The 25,204-nt window shown below is 38.2% G+C and overlaps 1 protein-coding gene and 1 long non-coding RNA gene across 4 annotated transcripts in view; one reads left to right on the top strand and one right to left on the bottom strand.

Annotated features, from left to right (window-relative positions):
- The window catches only part of MTM1 (myotubularin 1), a 106,108-nt gene that overhangs the window by 26,724 nt on the left and 54,180 nt on the right, over window positions 1-25,204 (top strand). For 2 of the 3 annotated variants that reach the window (XM_020975054.2, XM_078148012.1), the window contains exons 2-4: window positions 4,955-5,018; window positions 7,780-7,852; window positions 10,439-10,533. In XM_020975054.2, the coding sequence (XP_020830713.1) occupies window positions 4,956-5,018; window positions 7,780-7,852; window positions 10,439-10,533 (231 nt within the window). In that variant the 5' untranslated portion in view covers window position 4,955. Of the gene's footprint in view, window positions 1-4,954; window positions 5,019-6,797; window positions 7,202-7,779; window positions 7,853-10,438; window positions 10,534-25,204 lie in introns of those variants that run through there. The other variant, XM_020975055.2, reaches the window with a different exon arrangement.
- Window positions 224-1,251, bottom strand: LOC144455003 (uncharacterized). The gene is made up of 2 exons (XR_013483636.1): window positions 1,071-1,251; window positions 224-336 (listed from the first exon to the last, which is right to left on the bottom strand). It is a non-coding gene; the product is annotated as an uncharacterized LOC144455003 (long non-coding RNA).

The following is a 25,204-nucleotide window of genomic DNA, read 5'->3' as shown; positions in this document are numbered from 1 at the left end:
ACAAAATGTTTTCAAAACTGGTGGAAATATTAACACCTTTTTCCAGCTTTCCCAAATTGTTTTTATTAGGGAGAAAAACATTAAGGCTTGTTTTCAATTTACTTGCCATCTTAGGTGGCCTAATAATCTAAAAGCCTTGTTTATACAGTGTCACAGAGTATTATCTACCCTAAGTACTGCAAATCAGCAGAAGTTCATACAGTAAATTATGGGTTAACTGGCATTTAAATTATAGAATGGAACTCTCATTTAATTGACATTGTTTTTCAAGGATAGAAACACCAAGCTCAGGAAAAGACAACCGCAGGTATGGCTTGAAATTCTTTGATGTTCAATCTAAAAGTTAAGACACAAGAAAAAAACTTTCAGAAATCACCTGCAAAGGTTTTACTTATTTTTCAAATTTCATGCTATTCAAAGAAACTCTAGGTATAATAATATTCTTGAATTTCACTTCAACTTCATTGGAAAAGTGAAAAAACAAGGGGAAAGTACCCTTATATTTGGCCACAAACAGTTCTCAAGGTAAAATAAAAACCTAACCAAATTAAAATTCAGTACATGCGATTAAGAGAAATACAATCCCCCTTTGCCCATATCGGCATGCCTCTTATACAGTTGTCCCAAACAACATCTTTTCACAATAACACTATTAATACATTACAATCAAGACTTTTTCTTTAGTCCTAGAGCCAGGCCCAGGAGACCAGCCCAGCTCACCCCTGTTGATCAATTTGAGTCTTTGTTTTTCCCTTGTGTTATTAAATATTGCCAAGCAATGTTAGACACTTAGAAGGGCCAAGCCTTCCCTACTAGTGGCCCTATTCACAATAAAGAGGCACCAAGTTGATTATTGTTTCCCCTTCTGGAACACAAGAGAGAAGAGAAAAATAATGACATTTTTAAAAAGCTCTTAGCCCAACTTGTGCAAGTTCAAAGCCACTTCCATTGGTTGCCCAACTCCTTTAGTCTCTTGAAGAAGAGAGATCAGGAATTTGGCTACTAGAAACCTCCTCCCCCCCTCTATTCCCCCTTCCTTTTTTCCCCATCCTCTAGCTCTGATCATTTACCTTTCCCTTTCTCCATGTTGTACTAGAGCTCAGTACTTTCCTGTTGACCTGTTTCTCTAGGGAGATGGTTTTTACCTTCCTGAGCTGTGGGCTAATTTTTTGTAGTTTTAGAGAAAAGAGAGGGACAGGAAAGAGAAGCTTTCATTTTCTCTCTCTCTTAGAGAAACAGAAGGGAGGAGGAGGGGCGATGAGAGGGGAGAGGAAGAGGAAAGGGAAAGGGGGGGGGGAGAAGGGGTGGGAGAAACTGTTTTTCTCCAAAAACAAAGAAGGCAGAGTAAAAGAAAAGGCAAGAGAGTCTTTAAAAAGAGTAACTTGCTCTGTTTCTCTTAGAGAAAGGGAAAGTAACTTTAGAGAGAGAAAGAACAGAAAAAAATTTCTCTGAGAAAATCAGATAGAAAAAAAAAGAAAAAAGAACAACTCTCTTTTCCTTTTTTCAGTCAGACAGCTCGAAAGTTTAACTTTTCCTCTTTTAGAGAAAGAATAGAGGAAAAGGAAAGAAAGAAGAAAAAGGATAGAGAAGAAAGGTGGAAAAAAGAAATTAAGAAAAGAAGAGGGATAGAAACCCTTTTGTTTCTGTTTCTCTAAGAGAAACTGAAAAAAGAGGAAAAGAGAAGGAAGGAATAAAGGAAAGAAGGAAAGGAAGAGGAACCAGGAGAAGGGAGAATAAATTTCTCTTTATCTCTTCTTCTTCACATCCCAGCCTCCTACTCCGATCATTTATCTTCTTTCTTCCGTATGTTGTATTTTTCTGTCACCTTGTTCCTCTTTCGAGATGGATTCTACCTTTCCTAGCTGTGGACAAATTTTGGTGGTTGAGAAACAATGCCCAGATTCATGAGGGTTGTCATTTCTAGCCAGATATTCAGCTAGAGGTTAGGAGATTCAAGAGAGAGTTCCTCTTCCCATGATGTCATGAGATTCTTTGCTGCTTGTCTTCTTGCCAGCCTTTAACCCTCTTGACTACCTCAGGGACCCCTCTAATGACTTGGTTTGTCAGGTTTCCAAGCTTCAGGTCTGTTTGGATATCCAAGTAGCCTAGCCTCATTATACTGTACTTTCAAGTCTTTGTAATGACCTATTTTAAGCTTTTATTTATCGTCTAAATTTTGGCTGTCTGGTTTATTGATTAAATTTTTTTAAAAAATCAGTTTCTTGGACAGGTCTTGATCAGACTTTCATATGTTGTTTGTTCAATCAATAAATGTAAGAAGCTTCTTTTCTGGTCTTTTGGGTACAGCAGAAATAGCTGTAGTGCAGCCAAGCTGTCTTCATTCTGTCTTCATCCTTGCATTTGAAAACATACATTAGATAGATGGAGCTGCTTCTCTCATGAGAACTGAACCAATACAATTGAAACTTGTTTTTTATTCTATAATGCAGATTTTATTTGGAGGTCACATTGATATTAAAAAAAAAAAACCAAATAAAGCACAGCTTTAAAATGCATACTGCATCCCTTCTAAAAATAAGTCCTCTGCCACTAACTAAATTGTGAGGAATATATATTAGTTATATAAAAGAATATATTTTTTCCAAGGAAGGATTGATTAAATCATGTTTTCCTGACAAATTTAGACTAATTTAAATCAAACCTATTCTATTCTTAAAACCTTTTAACTTGAAGAGTAAATGTATCATGTTAAACTCTTTGAAAAATTTGTTGATTTGTTTTATTTTTAATATCTCCCACATTTCCCAATATATCTGTTCCCCCACTCTGAGAGAGCCATTCTTTATAACAGAAGAAAAACAGTTCAGCAAAACCAGCCAACACATTGAAAAAGTCAGACATGTGAGGTGTTGCACCCCCATAATCCCCACCTCTGCAAAGAAATGGAGGGGGTACTCTTTCTTTTCTCTTCTTGGGGATCAAGCTTAGTCATTATGACTTCATGGCATTCAGTTACAATCATTTTGTTGTTTTTCCCCCTTTATATTATTGTAGTCTTGTATGTTCTTTTTCTAGTTTTCTTCATTTTGCTTTGTTTCAGTTCATATAAGTCTTCTGATACCTCTCTGTATCCATCATAGTCAAGATTTCTTATCTCTCACTAATTTTCCATTGCATTCATGTACCACAGCTTGTTTGACCATTCCTCAATTGATGGGCGCCCACTTTTGTTTCTATTTCTTTGGCACTACAAAAAGTACTGCTATACGTATTTTGGTGTATATGGGGCCTTTCATTTTACATCATTGACCTCCTTGGTGTATATATCTAGCAATGGGATCTCTGGGGCAAAACCTACGGTCTTTTTAGTCACTTTCTTAGCATAATTCCAAATTGCTTTCCAGAATTTTTAGACCAGTTCACAGTTCCACTAATGATGTGTTAGTGTGTCTGTTTTTCTACAATTGTCCAACATTGATTCTTCCCTTCTTTTCTTATCTGTGTTAATTTTCTGGATATGAGGTAAAACCTTGGAGTTGTTTTGATTTGTTTTTTATTAGTGATTTGGAGAAATATTTTTATGTGCTAATGACTTGTAGTTCTTTGGAGGTGCACATTAAACTCTTGATTCTTCCTTAATGCCCTAGTTATTTTACTATTCCATTTGTCTATAAAATTTAGGATATATGGTTTTGACGCCTGATAAAAATGTTTATCAAATACATAAGTGTTTCAGATAGTACTTTGCAGTCATAGCCATTTAAATTTCATGTGTATAAATGTGAATAAAACATGGGCTTTTTAGGAACGTGCTAAACAATATAAGTGGTTTCTTGGGAAAAGAACACTTAGGAAGAGGTCACCGTAACAAAGTGGGGAAAATGATTAGCTACAAAATTTAAGTATACATAATCATGTAGTTAGATCTCTGGTGTTCAAAATTTGGGTGTCATTTTTTACTCTTTCCTCAGCTTCCCACATCTTGTCAGTTACCTCTCTAACATGTCCAGCATTTGTCACCTTCTTCTTTTGCTGCTAATCAGGTGCTATACCCTTAATTACCACCTGGTTGGACTCTTGGAATAGCCTCCTAATAAGTTTCCTTCCATTTTCTTCCTTCTTCAATCTGTCTTTTCGTTAGAGCTGCCAGGCTACTGTTCCATATGAAGAGATATGGTCAGGTCACTATTTTGCTCAAAACCCTTCAGTGAATCCTCAATGTCTGCCGAATAAAGTTCAGATTGTTTTGCCTAGAGTTCAAAAGGCCTTCAAAATCTTTGGTATTTTATCATACTATTCCTTTCCACATGCTCAACACTCCATCCAGACTGGACTGTTTGCCCTTCTTTACACTTTTATGTGTTTTCCTACTTCCATGCCTTTGTTCACTTTGTTCCCTGTGTGTGGAACATCCTCCCCACTCAGCCTGTTAAATTCTTGCCCATCCCCTTAAGTCCAAAAGGCTGAGCTTTTCTGGAAACCTCCCCTGATTCTTCTAGTCAAGGATGAGACCCCACCATACATGGTACTTTGCTTATAATACACTCATCCCAGGATCATAGATTGAGAGCAAGAAGGAATGGTCAGACGTATATGCATATGTAAATCTATATATGGAGACTGAGGACCACAGATTAAGTAGCCTATACATAGTCACTGAGATACTAAGCAGTAGAGCTGAGATTTGAAGTCAGGTCCTCTTGACTCTAGGTGGTAAACTCATGTATTATTTTGGGCTGTATTTACTTATATATGTGTCATTTTCTATTAGACTATAAGCTGCATGAGGCCAGGCACCTCATTTAAACATGATCTCTTTTTTCTCCCCCCCCCACCCCCCTCCACAGTGCTGTCTCTGTGTGAGTTTAACAAGTATTTGTTGCATTGAATTGGAAAATATATGGTATTCCAGTTCTAATTATTATTTATACTTTGATTCAATACACAAATTCATGTGATGCTTAAATGTTATCTTTCTTGTCAAATCTTCCAGTATGGCTTCAGCATCCACACCTAAATATAACTCTCGCTCCTTGGAGAATGATTCTATTAGGAGGGTAAGTATAGCTTCTCTGCTTGTTTTTATATTCCATTCATTAATCAGTCACTCACTTGTATTTTTCTTCTGTTATTATATTGAAATGAGACAATCCGGTATGGTGGATAGAATGGGACTGAAGTCAGAAAGATGCAGATTTAAAACAGGTCACTGACATATAGTAACCATTTGACCCTGGACAAGTCTCTGAAACTGTGCCTCAGGCAACTCTCTAGGATTTATCTACTAAGTCATAGATGACTGTATATTGATGGAGGGAGCTCCCTAAACTAGTGATTGAAATCAAATCCTTCCCTATTTGCTTTTTATACTGAAATAATATATTTTACATTTATGAAGCCCTTTATACTTTTCAAAGCTCTTTTTATTAATTGCTTAGACACTCATAAAAACCCTGTGAGGTAAGTAGGATAGGTACTTCAGCCCCCATTTTACACATGAAGAAGCTGAGACTCAGAAAAGGTTAAATGATTTGCCAAAGATAAAAATAGAGTGCTGGACCTTGCTTGAGTCAAGAGGACCTGAATTCAAATTTGACTTCAGGTACTTACTAGCTGGGGCCACACGTGTCACTGCAGTATATAAAGCGCCAGGCCTGAAGTCAGGAAAACTCATCTTCCTGAGTCCAAATCTGGCCTCAGACACTTAGCAACTTTGTGACCCTGGGCAAGTCACTTCACCCAGTTTGCCTCAGTTTCCTCATCTGTAACATGAGCTGGAGAAGGAAATGGCAAAGCACTCCAGTCTCTCTGCCAAGAAAACCCCACATGGCATTATGAAGAGTCAGATACAACTGAAATGACTGAACAACAACAGATTTACAACCCTGTCACTTAACTCTGCCTGCCTCGGTTTCCTGTCTGTAAAATAGGGATGGCAACAGCACTTTGCAAACCTTGAAGCTCTTTATTATGCTTCTTGTTCTAACAGAGCTGAGTCTGGAACCCAACTCTTCTAACTCAAAATCTTTGAACGGCATCATATTGGATCAGGGCAAAATTCATATGGTAACCCAGGGAAACAGGCTGTAATAGGTTTACTTTAATATCCTAAGATGGAGGTGGCAGACACTCCTGAGTGCTGCCTGAACCGAAGTAAACTGTAATTGTGAAATATTTAACAAAATCAATACAAATATAATAAAACATTACATTTTCAAACTAAGTCAGTATGCAGCCATCAGAGATCCTTGGGATGTGCAGATTGAGGGCCCTTGTTTCTATCTGAGATTGACACCACTCTCCTAAGATATACGGTGTCCCAAAAGTAGTCGTATTGCAGTTTAAAGTTTAATAGCTTAAAACTGCACTGAGACTTTTAGGACACCCTATACAGCCTATTTCATTCAGGTAGTAGTTTCTGTTATCCAGATACTTTTTGGTTTTTGTAATCTTTAATGTTTTCTCCCACTGGCGCAGTAATTTGGTTTTCAGAAGATCCATAGAGCAGTTATGTTTCTCTGTCTGCTGCTTCTTAGTGAAATGAAGTATTAACTGCCAGTGTCAGTTTCTCCTCAGTTTCGTGATTCATGACTTAGTTTTCTTTGTGTGTGTGTATGGAGGGGGGGCGATGTTAGACATTCCTGACTTGAAGCAATGTGTAATATTCTCCTCATTAAAATGTGCATTACAAACTTGCTGCACACAAATGCAATTTAAATTTTTCTAAGGCTGGCCTGTAAACTTGCATCTAATCTGAAAGAAAACAGGTGGTCAGAGGAGCCTCTGGCATTCTCCAACTGAAGCCCCTCTCTGGAGGGGGTGGGCTGAACACTTCTCTGAAATTCACACTAAGGTATTTATGGCATTTACACATGAATTAAATGCAAATTGGAAAATGACAAAACCGTGGAGAGAAAGAAGTGAAAGACCTACATGAAAAGCACCAGAGAGCCCTCCGGAAGCTTGATGGTTTATTAGGTGGGTTCTTGTACTTCACCAGTCACTGGGGAAACTAGGCAAGGATTATGGCTAAACCCTGAGGTCACAAGAGACTTCTTTTTTTTGCCCCCTTGCATCCATATTACGTGAGTATGCCAGGCCTTAAGTGAGAGCTAGAGGTTACTAGACAAGCTAGCTTGGCTTCTTGCTCAATTACCTTCGGGAGAAATCATTTTAAGAAACTCTGAAACTTAATATATATGACGAGCTGGACCTGAGAGGAGGCTGATTTGTCATGCCGGTGAGTTGAGACCACCCTGAAACAAAACTTTCCCTTGATCATAAACTATAAGATTACTCTGATGAATGTTACATATTGTATGCAGGAAACTTGCCAGAACAGACTTGCCTGTTATGCTTATGCTAACATTTTTCTGGGAATAATGGGAAATCTAGAAAAGTTTTTAATGTTTGGCTTTTAACTCTCGTGTGGGAGCTGGAAATCAGGTTTTTATTGGCTGTGGAAAGTCACTATGTCTTTAATTTTATATATATATATATATATATATATATATATATATATATATATATATATATATATATGTGTGTGTGTGTGTGTGTGTGTGTGTGTGTGTGTGTTCCAATATTATTTTAAAAACAGACCAGCAATTGGATAGCAAGTGAATATTGATGCTAAACATTTGTTATATTTTTATTTGAATGTGATTCACTAATTTTACACCATTATTAATGTTCATTTTTCTTCAGTATTTTTTGCTCTTTTTAAAAGGTGTCTTTCTAGTTCAATTTGTGTTTCTGAGATCTATAGAACCTGTACAAGGCATTATAGTTGTTTCTGATGCTCCTGTTTTATTTCAGAGCTCAAGAGATGGATTCACTCGAGACCTCTGTGAAGAAATTCCTCGACTTCCAGGAGAAACCAGAATTACGGGTAAGGATTATTAGAAATTGGTGAAGTAGGGGCAGCTAGGTGGAGCAGTGGATAGAGCGTCGGCCCTGGATTCAGAAAGACCTGAGTTCAAATGCGGCCTCAGACACATAATACCTACTAGCTGTGTGACCCTGGGCAAGTCACTTAATCCCCATTGCCCAACCAAAAACATAAACAAAAAAAGAAATTGGTGAAGTGTCCAGAAATGTCATGTGGCTCAGGTCACTTAGGTCTTATCTTCTAAAGACTAAATTTAGACAGATCAGGCACTTTTATTCAGGGCTGTTAAGAGAGAACTTTATTTCTTTCATTGGCTCTTTGATGTTATGTCTATTTCAATAGTGTTGTGTTAACTTGATTATAATTACTATTTTTCTGTGCCAAAATCAGGATTGTTAAGGAAATTTGGTTTTTATCTCTAGAAATTTCCCTCTCTGAGCTAAAAACTGACTATTTATATGGTAAATCCAACATAAACAATTAAGTTATTCAGCCTCTGGATTTTAAAATGTAAATATTTCTTTACATAGAATAGTACATATACCTACTGTACATACTGATTTGTAAATTGTTAAAAATAAAAATCTAATATAATCTCTTATTAACCCTAAAATTAGAAAGTCTAGCAGCTAGAAAGTACCATTCTGAAAACCTGGTAGGTTTATAGATTAACAAATTATATTTTGAAACTATCCTGGTGGGAAGTGGTTTTCCAGATAAGATGTTGGTTATCATTAGTTTATTTTTTTCATGGTATTTCAGCCTTAAAAAGATGCTACCTTCTTTGTAGTGGTCAGATCATTCAAATAGGAGACTACAGGAATATCCATGAGCTTTATCTGAGCCAAGTACTGATACCACAAGGTTTCAATTCTTATAATATTCCTGTATCAGTTTCATACTCACTCCTATGACATCCTGTGTACCTACTAATTGTGGAAAGCTGTAGGAGGCATTTTTCCCTACTGGGAACTCTTTTGCTAGGGTACTTTTTCTTTATTTTTAAAAATAAATACCGCTTCTGTTTTTTAACATTATTTACTGTCCACTAACGCCGCCCCCAGCCCTACCCCCCACCTGTCTGATTAGAGATGCCTTATTCTGTTCCAAGGAATTTTTTAATATCACATGCGCTAGGCTGTTCTGGTAACTTTTTCAACCTAGAAGTAGTACTGTGTTTCTAATTCTTGTCAAGACTTAAAAGTGTTCTACAAGTTACCCACTTAAGAGAAGATGCTTTTTGGAGGGGGACCAAGGATACTGAGGCATAAATTCTAAATAATTGATCATGTCATATTGCATAGCATGTTAAGTCAGCAAATCAAATCAATATGTATTGCATCTAGGCCAGGAGTAGGGAACCTGTGGCCTTAAGGCCACATGTGGCCTCCAAGGTCTTTAAGTGTGGCCTTTTCACTGAATCCAAATTTTACAGAACTAAACTTTGGATTCAGTCAAAAGGCCGCACTTAGAGACCTAGGAGGCTGTGGCCTTAAGGCCACAGGTTCCCCATCCTTGATCTAGGCAGTCTCAAGGAATAGTACTCATGGAATGTTATTGCTGAAAAACATTTTGTAATTTGCAGACAGTGTAGGAATTGCATACTTGCTCTTTAGGATACATTATTATTATCTTTCAAACCTAACTAATACCACTCAGTACTGCAAACAAAGTTCATTAAACATTGTTTCAGGGGGGGAAATTGTAGAGATGAAGTCTGAATTGCTTGCCACACATGGGACTAATGAGGTCAAGGTTACAGGATTGGGCCCTTTTAATTTGGCACAGGGGATGAATGTTAGTCTATGGCCATAGTCTATACATACAGAATTCATGCTTTTGAGGCTGTACTTTTGACCCCAAAGGGAACTAGGTAAAAAGTGTGCCACTCACCCTGAGGGAAAAGCACTGCAAAATCTCTATCCAACTCATTGTTATTGTCCCAAGTGAAGGAATAATACATAATTGTCAATACCATTTATAGAAGGCAGAACCTTAATCTTGATAACACTTCAAGGTTGTCATTTAAGTTACTGTGAAGTAGACTTACTAGTTATTACTGGTTTTATACTTGAGCAGAAAAGGGATAGCGATTATAAAAAAGGAAAAGCAGTTAAGTAATTCCAGTTATTCCATAAATACATTCAGCCTTCTAATTTAGTTTTTCCTTATGCTTCATCCTACTGTAGACTCAGTCACTATCCTCTGTTATGTCTTTTTAGTACTTAAATATTTGAGCTTAAACTTAGCTGAACCTGTCTCTAAAGTCTTCAAGGGGAGGATAGATTAGGAACATTTGGCAGACTTCCTTTTCCTAGGGATCCATTAATTACCAAAAACCACAATTGTAATATTTGTGTGTCTTAAACTAGAGCTCAGCAAACCCAAATACTTAGCTCCTTCCTTGCCTCAGGTGTCATGATCACTGTGGGAAAGCTCGAGGAGACATTCCTTCTACCCTGGATGTGTCACATACCGACTTACTCTAATGCTTTATACTTCCTTGGCATGATCGTGTGAAAACATTGCCAGTGCTTACTTTAAACCTCTCTAGTTCTTACTTGGATACTTTTTTTATTTCAATAGACAAAGAAGTAATTTATATATGTCCATTCAATGGCCCCATTAAAGGACGAGTTTACATCACCAATTATCGCTTGTATTTAAGAAGCTTGGAAACGGTAAGTGGAACATAAGAGCCTAGAGATGACTATGAATGATTAGAGATTATAAACTGTGTCTTCAGTTTTCTTTTGTCATTAAGTTCACTGTAGGTCAAATATGCATGCTACCCAGTATATTTTCTACTCAAGTATCAATGACTGGCTTTATATAAAACAGTATGGAACCTGAAATCTTTACACGGAATAAATGTAGGAAGACGGTTTGACGTTTGTAGGGGACAGAGAGTGAAAGGTTTAGGATGATCTGGAATAGGAGTTCTTAACCTGAGGTCCATGAACTTGTTTTAAAATATTTTAATATCTGCATTTTTATATAATTTATTTCCTTTGTAATCCTACATATTTTATGCATTTAAAAACATTATTCTGAGGAGTCCATAGTTTTCACCATACTCCTAAAAGGCTCCATGACACAAAAAAGCTTAAGAACCTCTGACCCAGAACATGACAACCCTATAAAACAATAAAGTTTGTAGCAGTTTTGAGAGTTTAATTGGGTCTTCACCTTGCAAGTTATGTTCTTAAAAAACATTATATGGTTTTGGAACCAGGGTGACTGTAGTTCTAGCTTAGTCTTTGCCAACCTTTTTCATTTCATTGCAAATTTGTAAATTTCCAAATCAACCATTGCATGCCAGAGAAAATCTCATAGTCACTGCTGAAAATTGATATGGTGGGAGGAAGTAAAGACCTATAGGGAAAAATACATTTGGCCAATGATGGTGAGGGAGAGAAAGAGAGAGAAGGGTGGTGGTCATTTGGACTGCACCTGCAGGGCTTTCAGATTGCCTGTGCGCAAAGCAAATGAAAGGTAGTAGGGACTTAGTGATTACAGGACAAAGCAGGGATGGATGTGTGACATCTTGTCAGGAGTGGTCCTGAGAGCAGACTGTGAATGAGCAGCCGGGGGGGGGAGGGGAAATTCTGACTTGCTACTTTGCTACTTTCCACATGCCAGTTCTTCAGGACAACAGTAGCCTCTTTATTAAGAAAAATGTTTAAGTTTTTATTGATTTTTTTGGTACATCACTCACATTTCTGAATATATCCCCCTTTCCCCTACCCAGTAAAATATCATCCTTTGTAACAAGAATAAAAAAGAGGGGGGGAAAGCAATTTAACAAAACTAATCCATTTATCAACTGAATCTGACAGTATATGCAATATTCCACACCCATAGTCTCCTACCCCTGCAAAGAATGAAGGGAGGTAAACTTTATTTCTTCTTCAGGGACACATTTGGTCATTATTTCATAGCATTCAGTTTGGAGGTTTGTTCCTTCTTTTCACGCACATTGTTGTAGTCATTGTGTATATTGTATTCCTGGATCTGCTTACTTCACTTTACATTAGTTCATATAAGTCTTCCCATGCTTCTCCGAATTCTTTCAGTCATTTCTTAAACCACAATGATAATTCTATTAGATTCATTTGCCACAATTTTGTCAGCCATTCTCCAGTTGATGGGCATCTCTTTTGTTTCCAATTCCTTGCTACCACAAAAAGTGCTGCTATAAATGTTTTGATGTATATGGGGCCTTTCTTTAAACCCCCTTCTTGGGGCATGTCCTGGCTGAGTTGATATGTAGGTTCAAAGTTACAGCTTGACTCCTTTTTTTCTTTATGTAAACTTCATTGTCAGACTTCTGGTCAATATAGCTGTCCCAATGGAAACAGATTGCCTACTTCCCACATACCTACTCTAGCAAAAACCTGAAATTTACTGAATAACAACCAAAATATTTAATGAAAACTACAGTAAGATAATTCTTTACCTACAACTACACAGAAAGTCAGCCAGAAGCCCAGTAAAGCCAGTGTCAGCACGTGCAAACAAACCTGTAACTTCCCAAGTGCAACTAGACCAAATACAAGTGTAGCTTTCAGGGCTCTGTGCTGAAGGCAGCAAGAATGGAAAGTCCCCCAAGAAAGCTCTAGGGTGGGGACTTTGGTAGCCTTGGAGAATGGCAGAGATCACTGTGAGATGGCAATTCTCAGGACAGCCCACATGCCCAGGAGCTCCAGTGGTCCTTAGCACTCTTTCCTGATACCCATAGGGGACCTCAAGGTCTAGTACTCTGAACCTCAAAGATCTAGGGGGGCCTGACCTCAGGAATTGGAAGTCAATGTTAGGAGCCCAGGTGACCCAGGGTGAGCCCAAGGAGGATAGACCACCCTGCCCAAAAGCATAGCAGGAGGCAGAGCTTGTTGTCCCTGGCCCAGAGCCTCAGTTTAAGAACCAAGATTAGAAAGATGAGTAAACCAAAGAAGATATCAACATGTATAAAAAAATTATTGCTTATCCAAGTATTTCTCAGAAAGGAGAAAACATCTCTGTAACTGAAAGCAGATACTCAAAGGAAAAAATGGATTTTCCAAAAGCATTACATGAATATTTAGAAGAAATGAAGCAAAAGATAAAAAATGAAATAAAACTTCTAGAGGAAAGAATTGGAAAGAAAAGTAATAGAAGAGAAAGTGGTAAACCTTCCCTAAGTAATGGATTCCCTGAAAACTAGAATAGACCAAATAGAAGTCAGTGATTCTATGAGACAGGAAGAAATAATAGAACAATATCGAACAGTTGCAAAAATGGAAGTAAATATAATCTGATATCAAAAATTACTAACCTAGAAAACAAATAAAGGATATATAATTTAAGAATTATTAGACTCCTTGAAAATTGTAATTTAAAAAAAAAAGCAACCTGAGAGACTAGCCAAGATGGCAGAACAGGAGGAAGGAATATAACCAGCTTGTCTACCTTTCTCCCCTCCCCCCTGCTTCCATCCCACTCCAACAAAGACCCAGTACTAATCAGGAAATGCATGGAAAAATTGCAGTAAGTCATTTTTCTGTCTTAGACATAGGAAGACAAACAGAGGTCTGTGGAGATTGGAGACTGGGTTTCTAGGAGAGTAGTTCTATCCCTGTGCTGCAAGGCTCCATGCCCAGGAATCAAACTGGGGCCTGCAGCTGTGCATTAAGGTAAGAAAAGGTATTGGATGGGCCTGAAGCTGATCATGGAGTAGAAATAGCTGTCAACTAGCCACACTTTCACTTGTACCCTAGACCTGGGTCACACCTTCATCTAAGAATGGTGACCAGGACAAGCAGCTGTCATGGCCCTGAGGCTGGCAAGGGGTAGGAACAGAAGTGAGCAGTAGTTGTGTAGCTCTGATCTAGTCCCCAGCTCTGTCTGAAGCCTGCAACTGAGTAACCAGTGCAGGGAGCTCAGACCAAAGGGAAATCTGCATTTCTTTTGCTCTTGCTCTGCTCTGCAGACACTTCCAGTTAGCTTACAGAGGCTAGAATTGGAATGTGCAGTCTGTTGAGTTTCAAGCAGGGACAAGACCACAGCTGTGTTGCCTAGACCCAAACCAAGATCAGGAGCTTGCAGACCTCAGATCTGGGAGTGGTGTTCAAATTTTGCCTTTCAGTCAGACTGCTATGGGTGTACTGAAAGCTTACAGGCTACCAGTCTGAGCTTATCCTGATATCTATGAAGAACATAGTGCTCAGTACCCAGAGAATATAGCAGTAGAACCCAAGAGAATATGACATAGGACCAGGTAAGGCCCAGATGTTCCTTCCGGAAGTATACTGAGCCTGGCTCTAACACAAAGTCCAAATTTGAGAAGTGAGGCTGGGAAAAAAATTAGTAAACAAAAAAAAATGCTTCCCACCATAAAGAGCTGTTATGGCAACAGGGACTCCTAAGACATAACTCAAAAGAAGAGAATGACTGCAAAACATCTGTAAACAAAGACTCAAAAACACAACTTAGCAACAAATTCAACTAGACTTCCTAGGAGAAATGATGCAAGAACTGGTTTTTTAAAGAGTTAAAAATGGTTTTATCAATGAAATCAGAATGCTAGAGGAAAGAACTAGAAAAGAAATGAGTGCTATGGAGGAAAGACTTGAAAGGAGAATTAATAGCCTAGCACAATAGATACAAAACTTTGCCTAAGCAATAGATTCCTTGAAGATTAGAATAGTAAAATAAAATTGAAAGACTGAATAAAAATAGAAGAAATTTTAAGGTATCATATGAAAAATAACTGAATTGTAAAACAGATCAAGGAGAGAGAATTTTTAATCATTGGACTGCCTGAAAACCATGACCAAAAAAAAATGGCCTGGACATCAAAGTTCAAGACATCATGAAAGAAAATTGCCCAGATCTATTAGAGTAAGAGGACAAAGTGAAGATAGAAAGAATCTACTGGTCACTACGAAACCCAAAAAGGAAAACTTAGCATGGTGCCTGGCACATAGTAGGTGCTTAATAAATGTTTGTTGACTTGAAAATAGAGGACTACCAAGCATTTCTGATAAAAAGATTGGAGCTAAATAGAAATTTTGAAATACACAGGAATCAAGAGAAACATAACTCAAAAAACAAAAAAAAGAGCCTGGACACTATATTTCAAGAAATCACAAATGAAAGCTTTCCAGATCTGTTAGAACCAGAGGGCAAAGTAAAGAGAGAAAGAATCTACCAATCACCTCTTGAAAAAAACCTCAAAAGGAACAGTCCAGGATTAGCCAAGATCCACAGCTCCCATAAAAAAAAAAAAAAGTACTACAGACCTCCGGAAAGAAGTAGTTCAGGTACCAAAGAACCATGGTCAGGATCACACAAGACCTGGCAGCTTCTTTTATAAACCAGAGGTCTTAGAATACAATATTCCAAAAGTCAAAAGAGATAGGCTTATAACCAAGAACAACTTGCCCTGCAAAACTAAGTATACTCCTCCAGGGGTAAAACAGCTCTTTAATGGAATAAATAACTTTCAAGCATTCCTAATGAAAGACCAGAGCTGAATGGGAACTTTGAAATGCAAACATAAGACTCAAGAGAAACTTAGCATGGTAATTGAAAAGCGCCATGTGGTGATATAGTACTAACATTCTAATAGTAGGGAAAGAAACAAGTCACCCTTCATAACCTGAGAAGAGGATAGCCACAAATAAAACAAACTTTTTGATCCTGAGTGAGAGATTAACAGGGAGGGGAAAAAAAGGGGGGAAAAAAAGAACTAGAATCTAAGAGAGTGCCATAATTGCTTAAACAATTTGGAAATGACTGAACAAATTGTACCATAGAAATATAATGGAAGATTATCATGCATGAGAAATTGTGAAAGAGACAATTTCAGAAAAACATAGGGTATGAACTGATGTAGAGTAAACAAAAGCAGGAGAACATTTTGTGCAAGGACAATAACATTGTAAAGAAAAATAACTTTGAAAGACTCAAGATTTCTGATCAGTACAATGACCAACCATGTCTCCAGAGGACCTGTGATGAAGCATGTTACAGAGAGGTGACGTTTTAATGGATAGAGCGCTGGGCCTGGAGTCAGGAAGACCTGAGTTCAAATGTGGCCTCAGACATTTACTAGCTCTGTGTGTGTGACCCTGGGCAAGTCACTTAACCTCTGTTTGCCTTAATCCATTGGAGATGAAAATGGCAAACCACTCCAGTATCCTCACCAAGAAAACCCGTTGGGCAGTATGGTCTGTGGAGCCACAAAGAGTCTGATACAACTGAATGGCTGAACAACAGTTGTGCAAATCCATCTGGCCTTATTTCACACTTCCAAAAGAACTGCACAGGTATGACTGATTAAGGTTACTGACATTTAAAATCCTGTAGCTAGAAGGGTAGATAATAGAGTGAGTTAATAGAAGAGTTAAGAGCCTGACAGAGTTAATTGTTTAACCTTCTTTACCATACCAAAGTGTTCTATATAAACATTTTGATCTCTTAGCCATGGCCTTAAGTTTCTGCAAGTATAAAAGTAAGCAGTTACTTCTATCAAAGCTTGATGTAAAGAGAGCCACCTAAATTGTCATATAAAAGAGAAAAACATCCAGTCACTTAACATGGTAATAAAGAGAAAGAGTTGTTGGTGTTGCTGACAGATTTGGAAATATTCTAAATGCTCCACAGGGGTGTCAGTCCAATGGCATTTTTTGTAGTGGGCCCCTGCATGTTTCAGGTTCCATTGAAGGTATATAAAAATTGTAGCAAGAAAGCTCAGAATCTGTGCTGTTGGTTCTGATAAGGGGTGAATTAGCCAAGAGCCGTTTCATGAGATCTGGAATTGAAATCTCCATTCCTTCTCCTGAATGAACTTTTCTGGTAATCTCACACAATTGTCTACATAGACAGGAAAGTAAGGCTAAATAATGGTGAATTATAAATCCTTAATGAAAGGATTTGTTCTGTAAAACTTGGACTCAGTCAAAAGGCCACACCTGAGGACCTAGAAGGCCATTTGTGGCCTCGAGGCTGCAGGTCCCCTATCCCTGATCTAGAATTTTGCCTTGGAGCAATCTGGGTACAAGCCTAGGCTACTGCCTAATCTGTGACATTTGCAGGACAGCAGGTAGGTTCTATAGTTGCCTCCAGGGTTTATAGACTATTTTAGGTGAAGATCTAGTTCACACCATAGCATCAGGACCCCTCTGCTAGGATATCACTGGTCCTGGGGTGGGGTCAAGGAAGGGACAGCAGCTGGGAAAGACAGAGCTAATTCATTCCTGTGGCATCTCTGGGCTTTATAGTAGGCACGCTGGAGATGGCTTTGAGATAGTATTTAGAACCATGCTGATAATTCCTGAAGCCTCCTTGAGCTTCATTAACAATAAAGAATTCTGAAATACCTTTATTAAATCATAGTCATTGTATCTCTCCATTTCTCTTCTCTCTTTCTCCCTGACCTCCCCCATCACCACCAGTAAACTCCAGTAGCCCCTTGTTGCCTATAGAATCAATTATAAACTCCTCTGTTTGGCTTTAAAAGTCTTTCATAACCTGGCTCAACTTCCCTTTTCAACCTTGTTATATATTACTCCCCTTCCTTCACACTTCAGTCCAGCCAGATTGGCCTTGTTATTCCTCAAACACAGCATTCTATCTCCAGTCTCTATGCCATTTTCACTGCCTGCCCCCAAGCCTTGAATGTACTTCCTCCTCACCTCCACCTCTTAGAGTCATCTCTTTCCTTCAAATATGAGCTCAGATGGCAGAGCCAAGATGGCAGAGTAAAAGCAATAACTTGCTTGAGCTCTTCCCAAAACCCCTCCAAATACCTGTAAAAAGTGGCTCTAAATAAATTCTAGAGCAGCAGAACCCACAAAAAGACAGAGTGAAACAAATTTCCAGCCAAAGACAACCTGGATGGTTGATTGGAAAGGTCTGTTTCACTGAGCTGGGAGAGGAACACAGCTCGGCATGGGTTATGCAGGCAGGCCTGTAGAGGATTGAATCAAGGGGAGCTGTGACGGTTTCCAGACTTCTCAACCTACAAATGACAAAGACAGTGTAGAAGGTCAGTGGGAAAGGTCTCTCGGACCTCGGTGAGAGAAGAGCTTGGTCTGACCCCAGTCCCAGTGCAGCCTCAGGGCAGCGACTGCTTCCAGAACTCTTGGCCCGCAGACGGCTGGTGGATCAAGTGGCTGATCATAGGGGGATTGCAGGGATCTGTTTGATGGTGCTGAGGCAGGATTCTCTTGCTTTGCCCCTGCTTGAATCTGAGTTGCAGTCCTGGGTGGTGGTCCTGGGGTGAGGAGGAGCACTGGTGTGGGGTGAAGAGGAATTCCTCCTCACAGTTCCAAGGCAGAAAAGAGTGTTTGTGGTCACTCATAGACCAGGGCACAGGCCAAGAAAGGAGTAAACACCTCTCCTTTGATCATACTGCCTTGGAAGAACTGAAAACTTACAGGTCCCTAGAAGTATCTCTGAAAACAGCTGCACAAAACCCCTGAAACTTGGGACAGTACATTCTCCACACTGGAGGCAGACCCCTACCTTAACAAAGAGATTAGTAGTCAAGTAATTGTCTGGGAACATGAGCAAACAGCACAAAAAAGTCAGACCATAGAATCTTTCTTTGATGACAAAAGATCAAAACATACAACCAGAAAAAGACAACAAAGTCAAAACTCCTACATCCAAAGCCTCCAAGAAAAATATAAATCAGTCCCAGGCCATGGAAGAGCTCAAAACTTATTTTGAGAAGCAAATAAGAGAAGTAGAGGAAAAACTGGGAAAAGAAATGAGAGTGATGCAAGAAAATCATGAAAAACAAGTCAACAGCTTGCTAAAGGAGACCCAAGAAGATGCTGAAGAAAATAACACCTTAAAAAATAGACTAACCCAAATGGCAAAAGAAGTCCAAAAAACCAATGAGAAGAATGCCTTAAAATGCAGAATTTGCCAAATGGACAAGGAAGTCTAAAACTCACTGAAGAAAATAATTCTTTAAAAATTAGAATGGAGCAAATGGAAGCTAATGACTTTATGAGAGATCAAGACATTATAAAACAAAACCAAAAGAATGAAAAAATAGAAGACAATGTGAAATATCTCATTGGAAAAACAACTGACCTGGAAATAGATCCAGGAGAAGAATTTAAAAATTATTGGACTACCTGAAAGCCATGATCAAAAAAAGAGCCTAGATATCATCTTTCAAGAAATTATCAAGGAAAACTACCCTGATACTCTAGAACCAGAGGGTAAAATAGAAATGGAAAGAATCTACCGATAACCTCCTGAAAGAGATCCCCAAAGGAAAACTCCAAGGAATAGTATAGCCAAATTCCAGAGTTCCCAGGTCAAGGAGAAAATATTGCAAGCAGCCAGAAAGAATCAATTCAAGTATTGTGGAAACACAATCGGGATAATACAAGATTTAGCAGCTTCTACATTAAGGGACTGCAGGGCTTGGAATATGATATTGAGGAGGTCAAAGGAGCTAGGATTGCAACCAAGAATCACCTACCCAGCAAAACTGAGTATAATCCTTCAGGGGAAAAAAATGGATATTCAACGAAATAGAAGACTTTCAAGCATTCTTGATGAAAAGATCAGAGCTGAATAGAAAATTTGACTCTCAAATACAAGACTCAAGAGAAGCATGAAAAGGTAAACAGGAAAGAGAAATCATAAAAGACTTACTAAAGTTGAACTGTTTACATTCCTACAGGGAAACATATTTATAACTCATGAGACCTTTCTCAATATTAGGGTAGTTGGAGGGGAAAGATAGATGATAGATAGATAGATAGATAGATAGATAGATAGATAGATAGATAGATAGATAGATAGAGGGCATAGGGTGAATTGAATATGAAGGGATGATATCTAAAAAATAAAATTAAGGGGTGAGAGAGGATTGTACTGGGAGAAGGAGAAAGGCAGAGGTAGCATGGGATAAATTATCTCACATAAAAGAGGGGAAAAAAAGCTTTTACCATGGAGGGGAATAGGGAGGAGGTGGGAGAGAATGAATGAACCTTACTCTCATTGGATTTGAGTTAAGGAGGGAATAACATACATACTCAATTGGGTATGGAAATCTATCTCACCCTACAAGAAAATGGGGAGGAAGGGGATAAGAGAGGGGGGGTATGATAGGGAGGGCAGATTGGAGGAGAGGGTAATCAGAAGCAAAGACTTTTGAGAAGGGACAGGGTCAAAGGAGAGAATTAAAATGCATGGGGGGGGTTGATAGAATGAAGGGAAATATAGTTAGTTTTTCACAACATGGCTATTATGGAAGTGTTTTGCATAACTACACACATATAACCTGTATTGAATTGCTTGCCTTCTCAATGAGAGTGGGTGGGGAGAGAGGAAGAGAGAGAATTTGGAACCCAAAGTTTTAAAAACAAATGTTAAAAATTATTTTTACATGCAAATGGGAAAGAAGATATACAGGCAATGGAGTATAGAAATCTGCCCTGCCCTACAGGAAAATAGAAGGGGAAGGGGGATAAGAGAAGGGGGGAGGTGATAGAAGGGAGGGCAGATCAGGGAAAGGGGTGTTCAGAATGCATGCCTTTTGGGGTGGGGGAGGGGAGAGATGGGGAGAAACTTTGGAACTCAAAATCTTGTGGAAGTGAATGTTGAAAACTAAAAATAAATTAGTTAAAAATTTTAAAAATTGCTTGAAAAAAAATTAAACTTATATTAAAAAAATTAACTCAGATGCCACCTTGTACCTGAAGCCTTTCTGTACCCCCTCCATTTTCTACAAAATTCTTTTGTATTTCTTTTGTATATGCTTGTATATGGACAGCGTTTCTCCCCAGATATCTAAAAAGGAAGGGCAAGGATTGTTTTATTTTTGCCTTTTTATCCTTAGCACATATCACAGTACCTCACACATAGTAGGTGCTCAGTAAATGCTTGTTGAAGGATTAATTGATTAAGGCCTAGTGACACAATTATTTTGGTTTTCTGGTAGTCCAGTGGTGCCATACCATTGACAGCTTAAATCTAGTCTCGCTCCTAGCCCTCTTTGCAAAAATGAGATCCTTCTAGTTTGTTATATGTTTAATATAATTTAATGTAGTATTATATTCTATATTATTACATTATACATATAATGTAATATAATAACATAAAGGTTTAATAGCTGCTTACTTTACAAAAGAACTTGAGATGGCTTATAAACTACAAGAAGTGCAAAATATTACTTTAAAGAATAAAACATCCACATCCAAAGAAAGAACTATGGAGTTTGAATGCAGATCAAAGCATTCTATTTGTTATTTTTTTAATCTGTTGAGTTTTGTTTCCTCTCTCTGGTGATTCCTCCTATTGGTTCTAATTCTTACTTACGACATCACTAATATGAAAATATGTTCAATAGGAATGTATATGTATAGCCTATATCAGGTTGTGCACCTTCTTGGGAAGGGTGGTGGGAGGGAGGGGGAGAAAAATTTTAAACTCAAAAGCATATGGAAGTGATTGTTGATAAATCAAAATAAATTAATTTTTTAAAAAAGAATAAAACAGAACTTGAAAGAAGCAGGAGGAGTACATGCTTTCAGGCACAAGAATTGGACACATTTTTTAATATTTGGGCAGTCAATATGGCTGTGAACTTTCTGACTACTAAAACAAAGCAAATGCATTTGGTTATAGAGTTTTTGTTTTCTGACAAAAGAACAGATGAAAATTCATTTACAGAGACAGATTTTTTCCTGGAACTAAAGTCAAACAAATTTATTGTGTGAGTTCTTGTATAAAGGTTATTGAGTAGCACGGTGAGCAAATACCTTCAGCTGTAGCTTTACTAAAGATAAATAAACAAAAACTGTCAGATTCTCTTATGACCTTACTATACAACATCATCATATTATAACTCAGAAAAAGGATTTGTACAAGGTCTTGAGATACATTGGTTGGCTTTCTGTTGACAAATTGAGGATAAAATTTGGAGAAGCTAGGGCCAGAAATAGATAGTTAATGTTCCCATTAAACTGCAACTCTCAAATATTTGATATCTTAATCTTTGGATAGGTGCTGGATCTCATTGAACTCAAGATAAAATCCTCTAACAAGTGCCAGCAGTACTGATATTGCTTATTACAGTGAGAGCTATGAATTTGGTAGCAGTCTGAGCTAGATTTGTGTTTTTTCTCAGACCAATTATATCAGTACCAACAAGTAGGCAGCAGAATTGTCTACTGGTAGATTCCTCATTTTTTTTCAAGAAGTAGCTTTAAATCTTCTCAAGATTACCATTTCAGTGCATTCTCCTTTCCAACTGATTTTAGTATCTGTTTTCATTTTCAGTTTTATGAAAGTGACAATCAGAAACCCTAGTGTAGTGCTTGGCCATGTAGCATGTAGAAGCATGTAGTGTACTCACCCACCTTCCAGCCTTAAGGTTCGGCTCCTTGGAGAAATGAATGTGATAAGATTTTATCTCTGTTGTTTTCTACTGATGACATAGTTATTTTTCTTATGTAGTTTTATTTGCCTCTACTCAAAATTATATTCAACTCCTTTACATACTTAGTCATATTCATAGCATTTTAGTGCCAGAAGGGACCTTAAACTTGAGTTAAATTAAACATTTAAATGTTTAATAATGTTTAGTCAGTTAACACTATCAAGAGAAGGCAAAGATAATTTTCTTATTCCTAGACCTTCCAGTTTGTCTTTGTTAGTTCATTTAGGCAGACCATAGCATATGATAGCATTTTTGTACTGGTAGGCCAGTAGATAACCTGTCACTGCAATTTCTTATACTCAGTACTTTTTCCTTTGGATAGGTAGTTGAGCTCAGTCATGGCAGATAAAATATGCACATCTAGGTTTAATCTCCAGAACACAACATTACTACTCAGATCACCACTGGCTCTGGACCAGCATGGGGCTAGACCATAAAGCCACATGCTAGACACTTGGGGAATATGGATTTGCCATGTGAGCTCCTGCTTGCCTCTCTCAGAAAGGTTAGTGTCCAAGGCCACACCTAGCATGGAGGTAAGTGGAAAATAACAGCAGATTACTATAGCTAGGTCTCCTGTGCGTTCCCCAGAACCTCCTTGGCTGCTTGCCTTAAGCATAGTTCTTCATGAACCTTACAAAGGATTTGACTGGCTTGACACTTGTCCAGCAGTATTGACAGCAGTGTTGGCTTCAGGGTGGGCCTTGCTTAAATGCTTGATTTTCTCTGACCCATGTGCATGGGGAGCCTCAGGAGGTTCCCTCTGGTCTGCAGGCCAACTCTTTTCTTCTGCCTTTGTGCCCGTTACAAACATCTCTACTCCTTCTTCAGAATCTTCTTTCTTTTCTGTCTTCGGTCAGTGCTACTCTGCTTTCTTTGGATGGTACTAAGAGCATGGTTTTTTATATCAACTGAAGCACAGTTTTTGTTTTTACATTTTGACATAAATGTTGATGGTAAAGTAGTGAATTTTCACTTAGCATGCAAGTATATTTTTCTTAAGGAGACATTTAGGAAGTTGAGGAATACAGTTTAACATTTAGAAAATTTCACAAAACTCCATAAATCTCAACATAGCTTAGATACCCTTACTGAAGCTGGCTGATGTTTTTGCAATTATTTGTCAGTAGGTGAAAGTTTCTTTTTTTCTTTTAAATAAGTTATTGGGTAACAACTCTATCTTAAGGCAATCAAGTTCAAGTCATGTGGTGTTGTCTTTCTGTGCCATGGTAACATCCAGAAAATGTTTCTTTCCAAGTATAATCCAAGGGGCAGCTAGGTGGTGCAGTGGATAGAGCACCAGCCCTGAAGTCAGGAGGACCTGAGTTCAAATCTGGACTCAGACCAAACACTTGACACATACTAGCTGTGTGACCCTGGGCAAGTCACTTAACCCCAATTGCCAAAAGAAAAGAAACAAGTATAATCCAAAATACTGATGGAATCTTTGGTAAAGCAGATTGATCTGAATAGATAAAATCTCAGTATTTGCAATTATTCCCTTACTCTTCTATTCCAGGCACCCAAATGTTTTGATTTCTAGATAGTTATTAAACGTTGTGTTTAAATTTTATGAAGAAAATATTGGTTTTTAATATTCATTCATTTGGCAGATATTTATTGGGTGCCCTACTGTGAGTAAATATTGCACAATTTAGCTATTTAAAACTGGCTATTTAAAAACTTTGCTTTGTGTCCCAAGAAGGTGATCAGTTTGCAGAGGGAAAAAAGGATAATGACCCATTTTCATAATAAATATATAGAAGCACTGATTGCAAATTAGTCTTTAGAAATACAAGTCATTAATCCTTGATTTTTTCCAAATAGCATCTACTGCAGATGTTCATTTTTCCAGCATTAATAGTTGCCTGCTTACAGATTTGCCTTTAGCATTGAATAAGTCAAGAAAAATGTAGGAAGTGTGAACAAAGGTACAAAAATACAATTTAAGTAAAAATTTGAAGGTTGAGAAATAAAGCATCAGATTATAGATTAGATATGGATAACAAAATTTTAGAGGTAGAAGAGACCTTAGAAGTAGTTATGGAATCCTACCTCTTATTTTTCTAGATTTAGAACTGAGACCCGCAGGTTAAATGATCTGCTCATGATCACACGTCTTGGCAATAACAGAGTATACTCAGGCCTTCAGTTTTCTCTTTTGAAAAATCAACAATAAGGGGGCAGCTAGGTGGCGCAGTGGATAGAGCTCCGGCCCTGAAGTCAGGAAGGACCTGAGTTCAAATCCAGCCTCAGACCAAACACTTGACACTTACTAGCTGTGTGACCCTGGGCAAGTCACTTAACCCCAATTGCCTAAAAAGGAAAAAAAATAATACAAAAAAAAAAATAATAATAAAATTAAAAAATCAACAATAGAGGAAGGGAATTGTGGGAAGTTGGTGGAATAAGTCAGGAAATTACATGGCTCTCCCAAATTTCCCCCCAAATAACTTAAAATAATGCCTCAAAGTACATTTTAGAGCAACAGAAATAATAAGTAATTCGGGTAAAGCAATCATCTAGCCTAAGACAACTTGAGAGGATGTTAGGAAAGATCTGACCTACAGGTTGGTGGTCTGGCTCAGAGCGAAGTGTGTCAACAAAGAGCAAGCCCTGGGGGGAGAGGGGCAGCTGTATCACTTCTGGATTTTCAGCCCAGTGACAGGGTGGGGGTTGCAGCTTATCGGGGTGAGGTCCCTTTACGGATAATGGACAGGGGCCCAGACTTATTGGCTGGACCCAGTCACAGACTGTGGTTGCAGGCAAAGAGGAACTAGTACAGCCAGTGAATGTGATGGCAGAGGGGCAAGTCTCTGCTCCCAGTTCCAAGAGGGCTTAGAAGACTGGTTGTGGTCACTCACAGGAGAGCAGAGTCCCTGGTTTCAGTTCCAAGGCAG

The sequence above is a fragment of the Phascolarctos cinereus genome, unplaced genomic scaffold (assembly GCF_003287225.1).
Source record: "Phascolarctos cinereus isolate Bilbo 61053 unplaced genomic scaffold, phaCin_HiC Scaffold_8;HRSCAF=390, whole genome shotgun sequence".
Classification (NCBI taxonomy): Eukaryota; Metazoa; Chordata; class Mammalia; order Diprotodontia; family Phascolarctidae; genus Phascolarctos; species Phascolarctos cinereus.
This window is presented reverse-complemented; position numbering and strand designations above follow the sequence as displayed.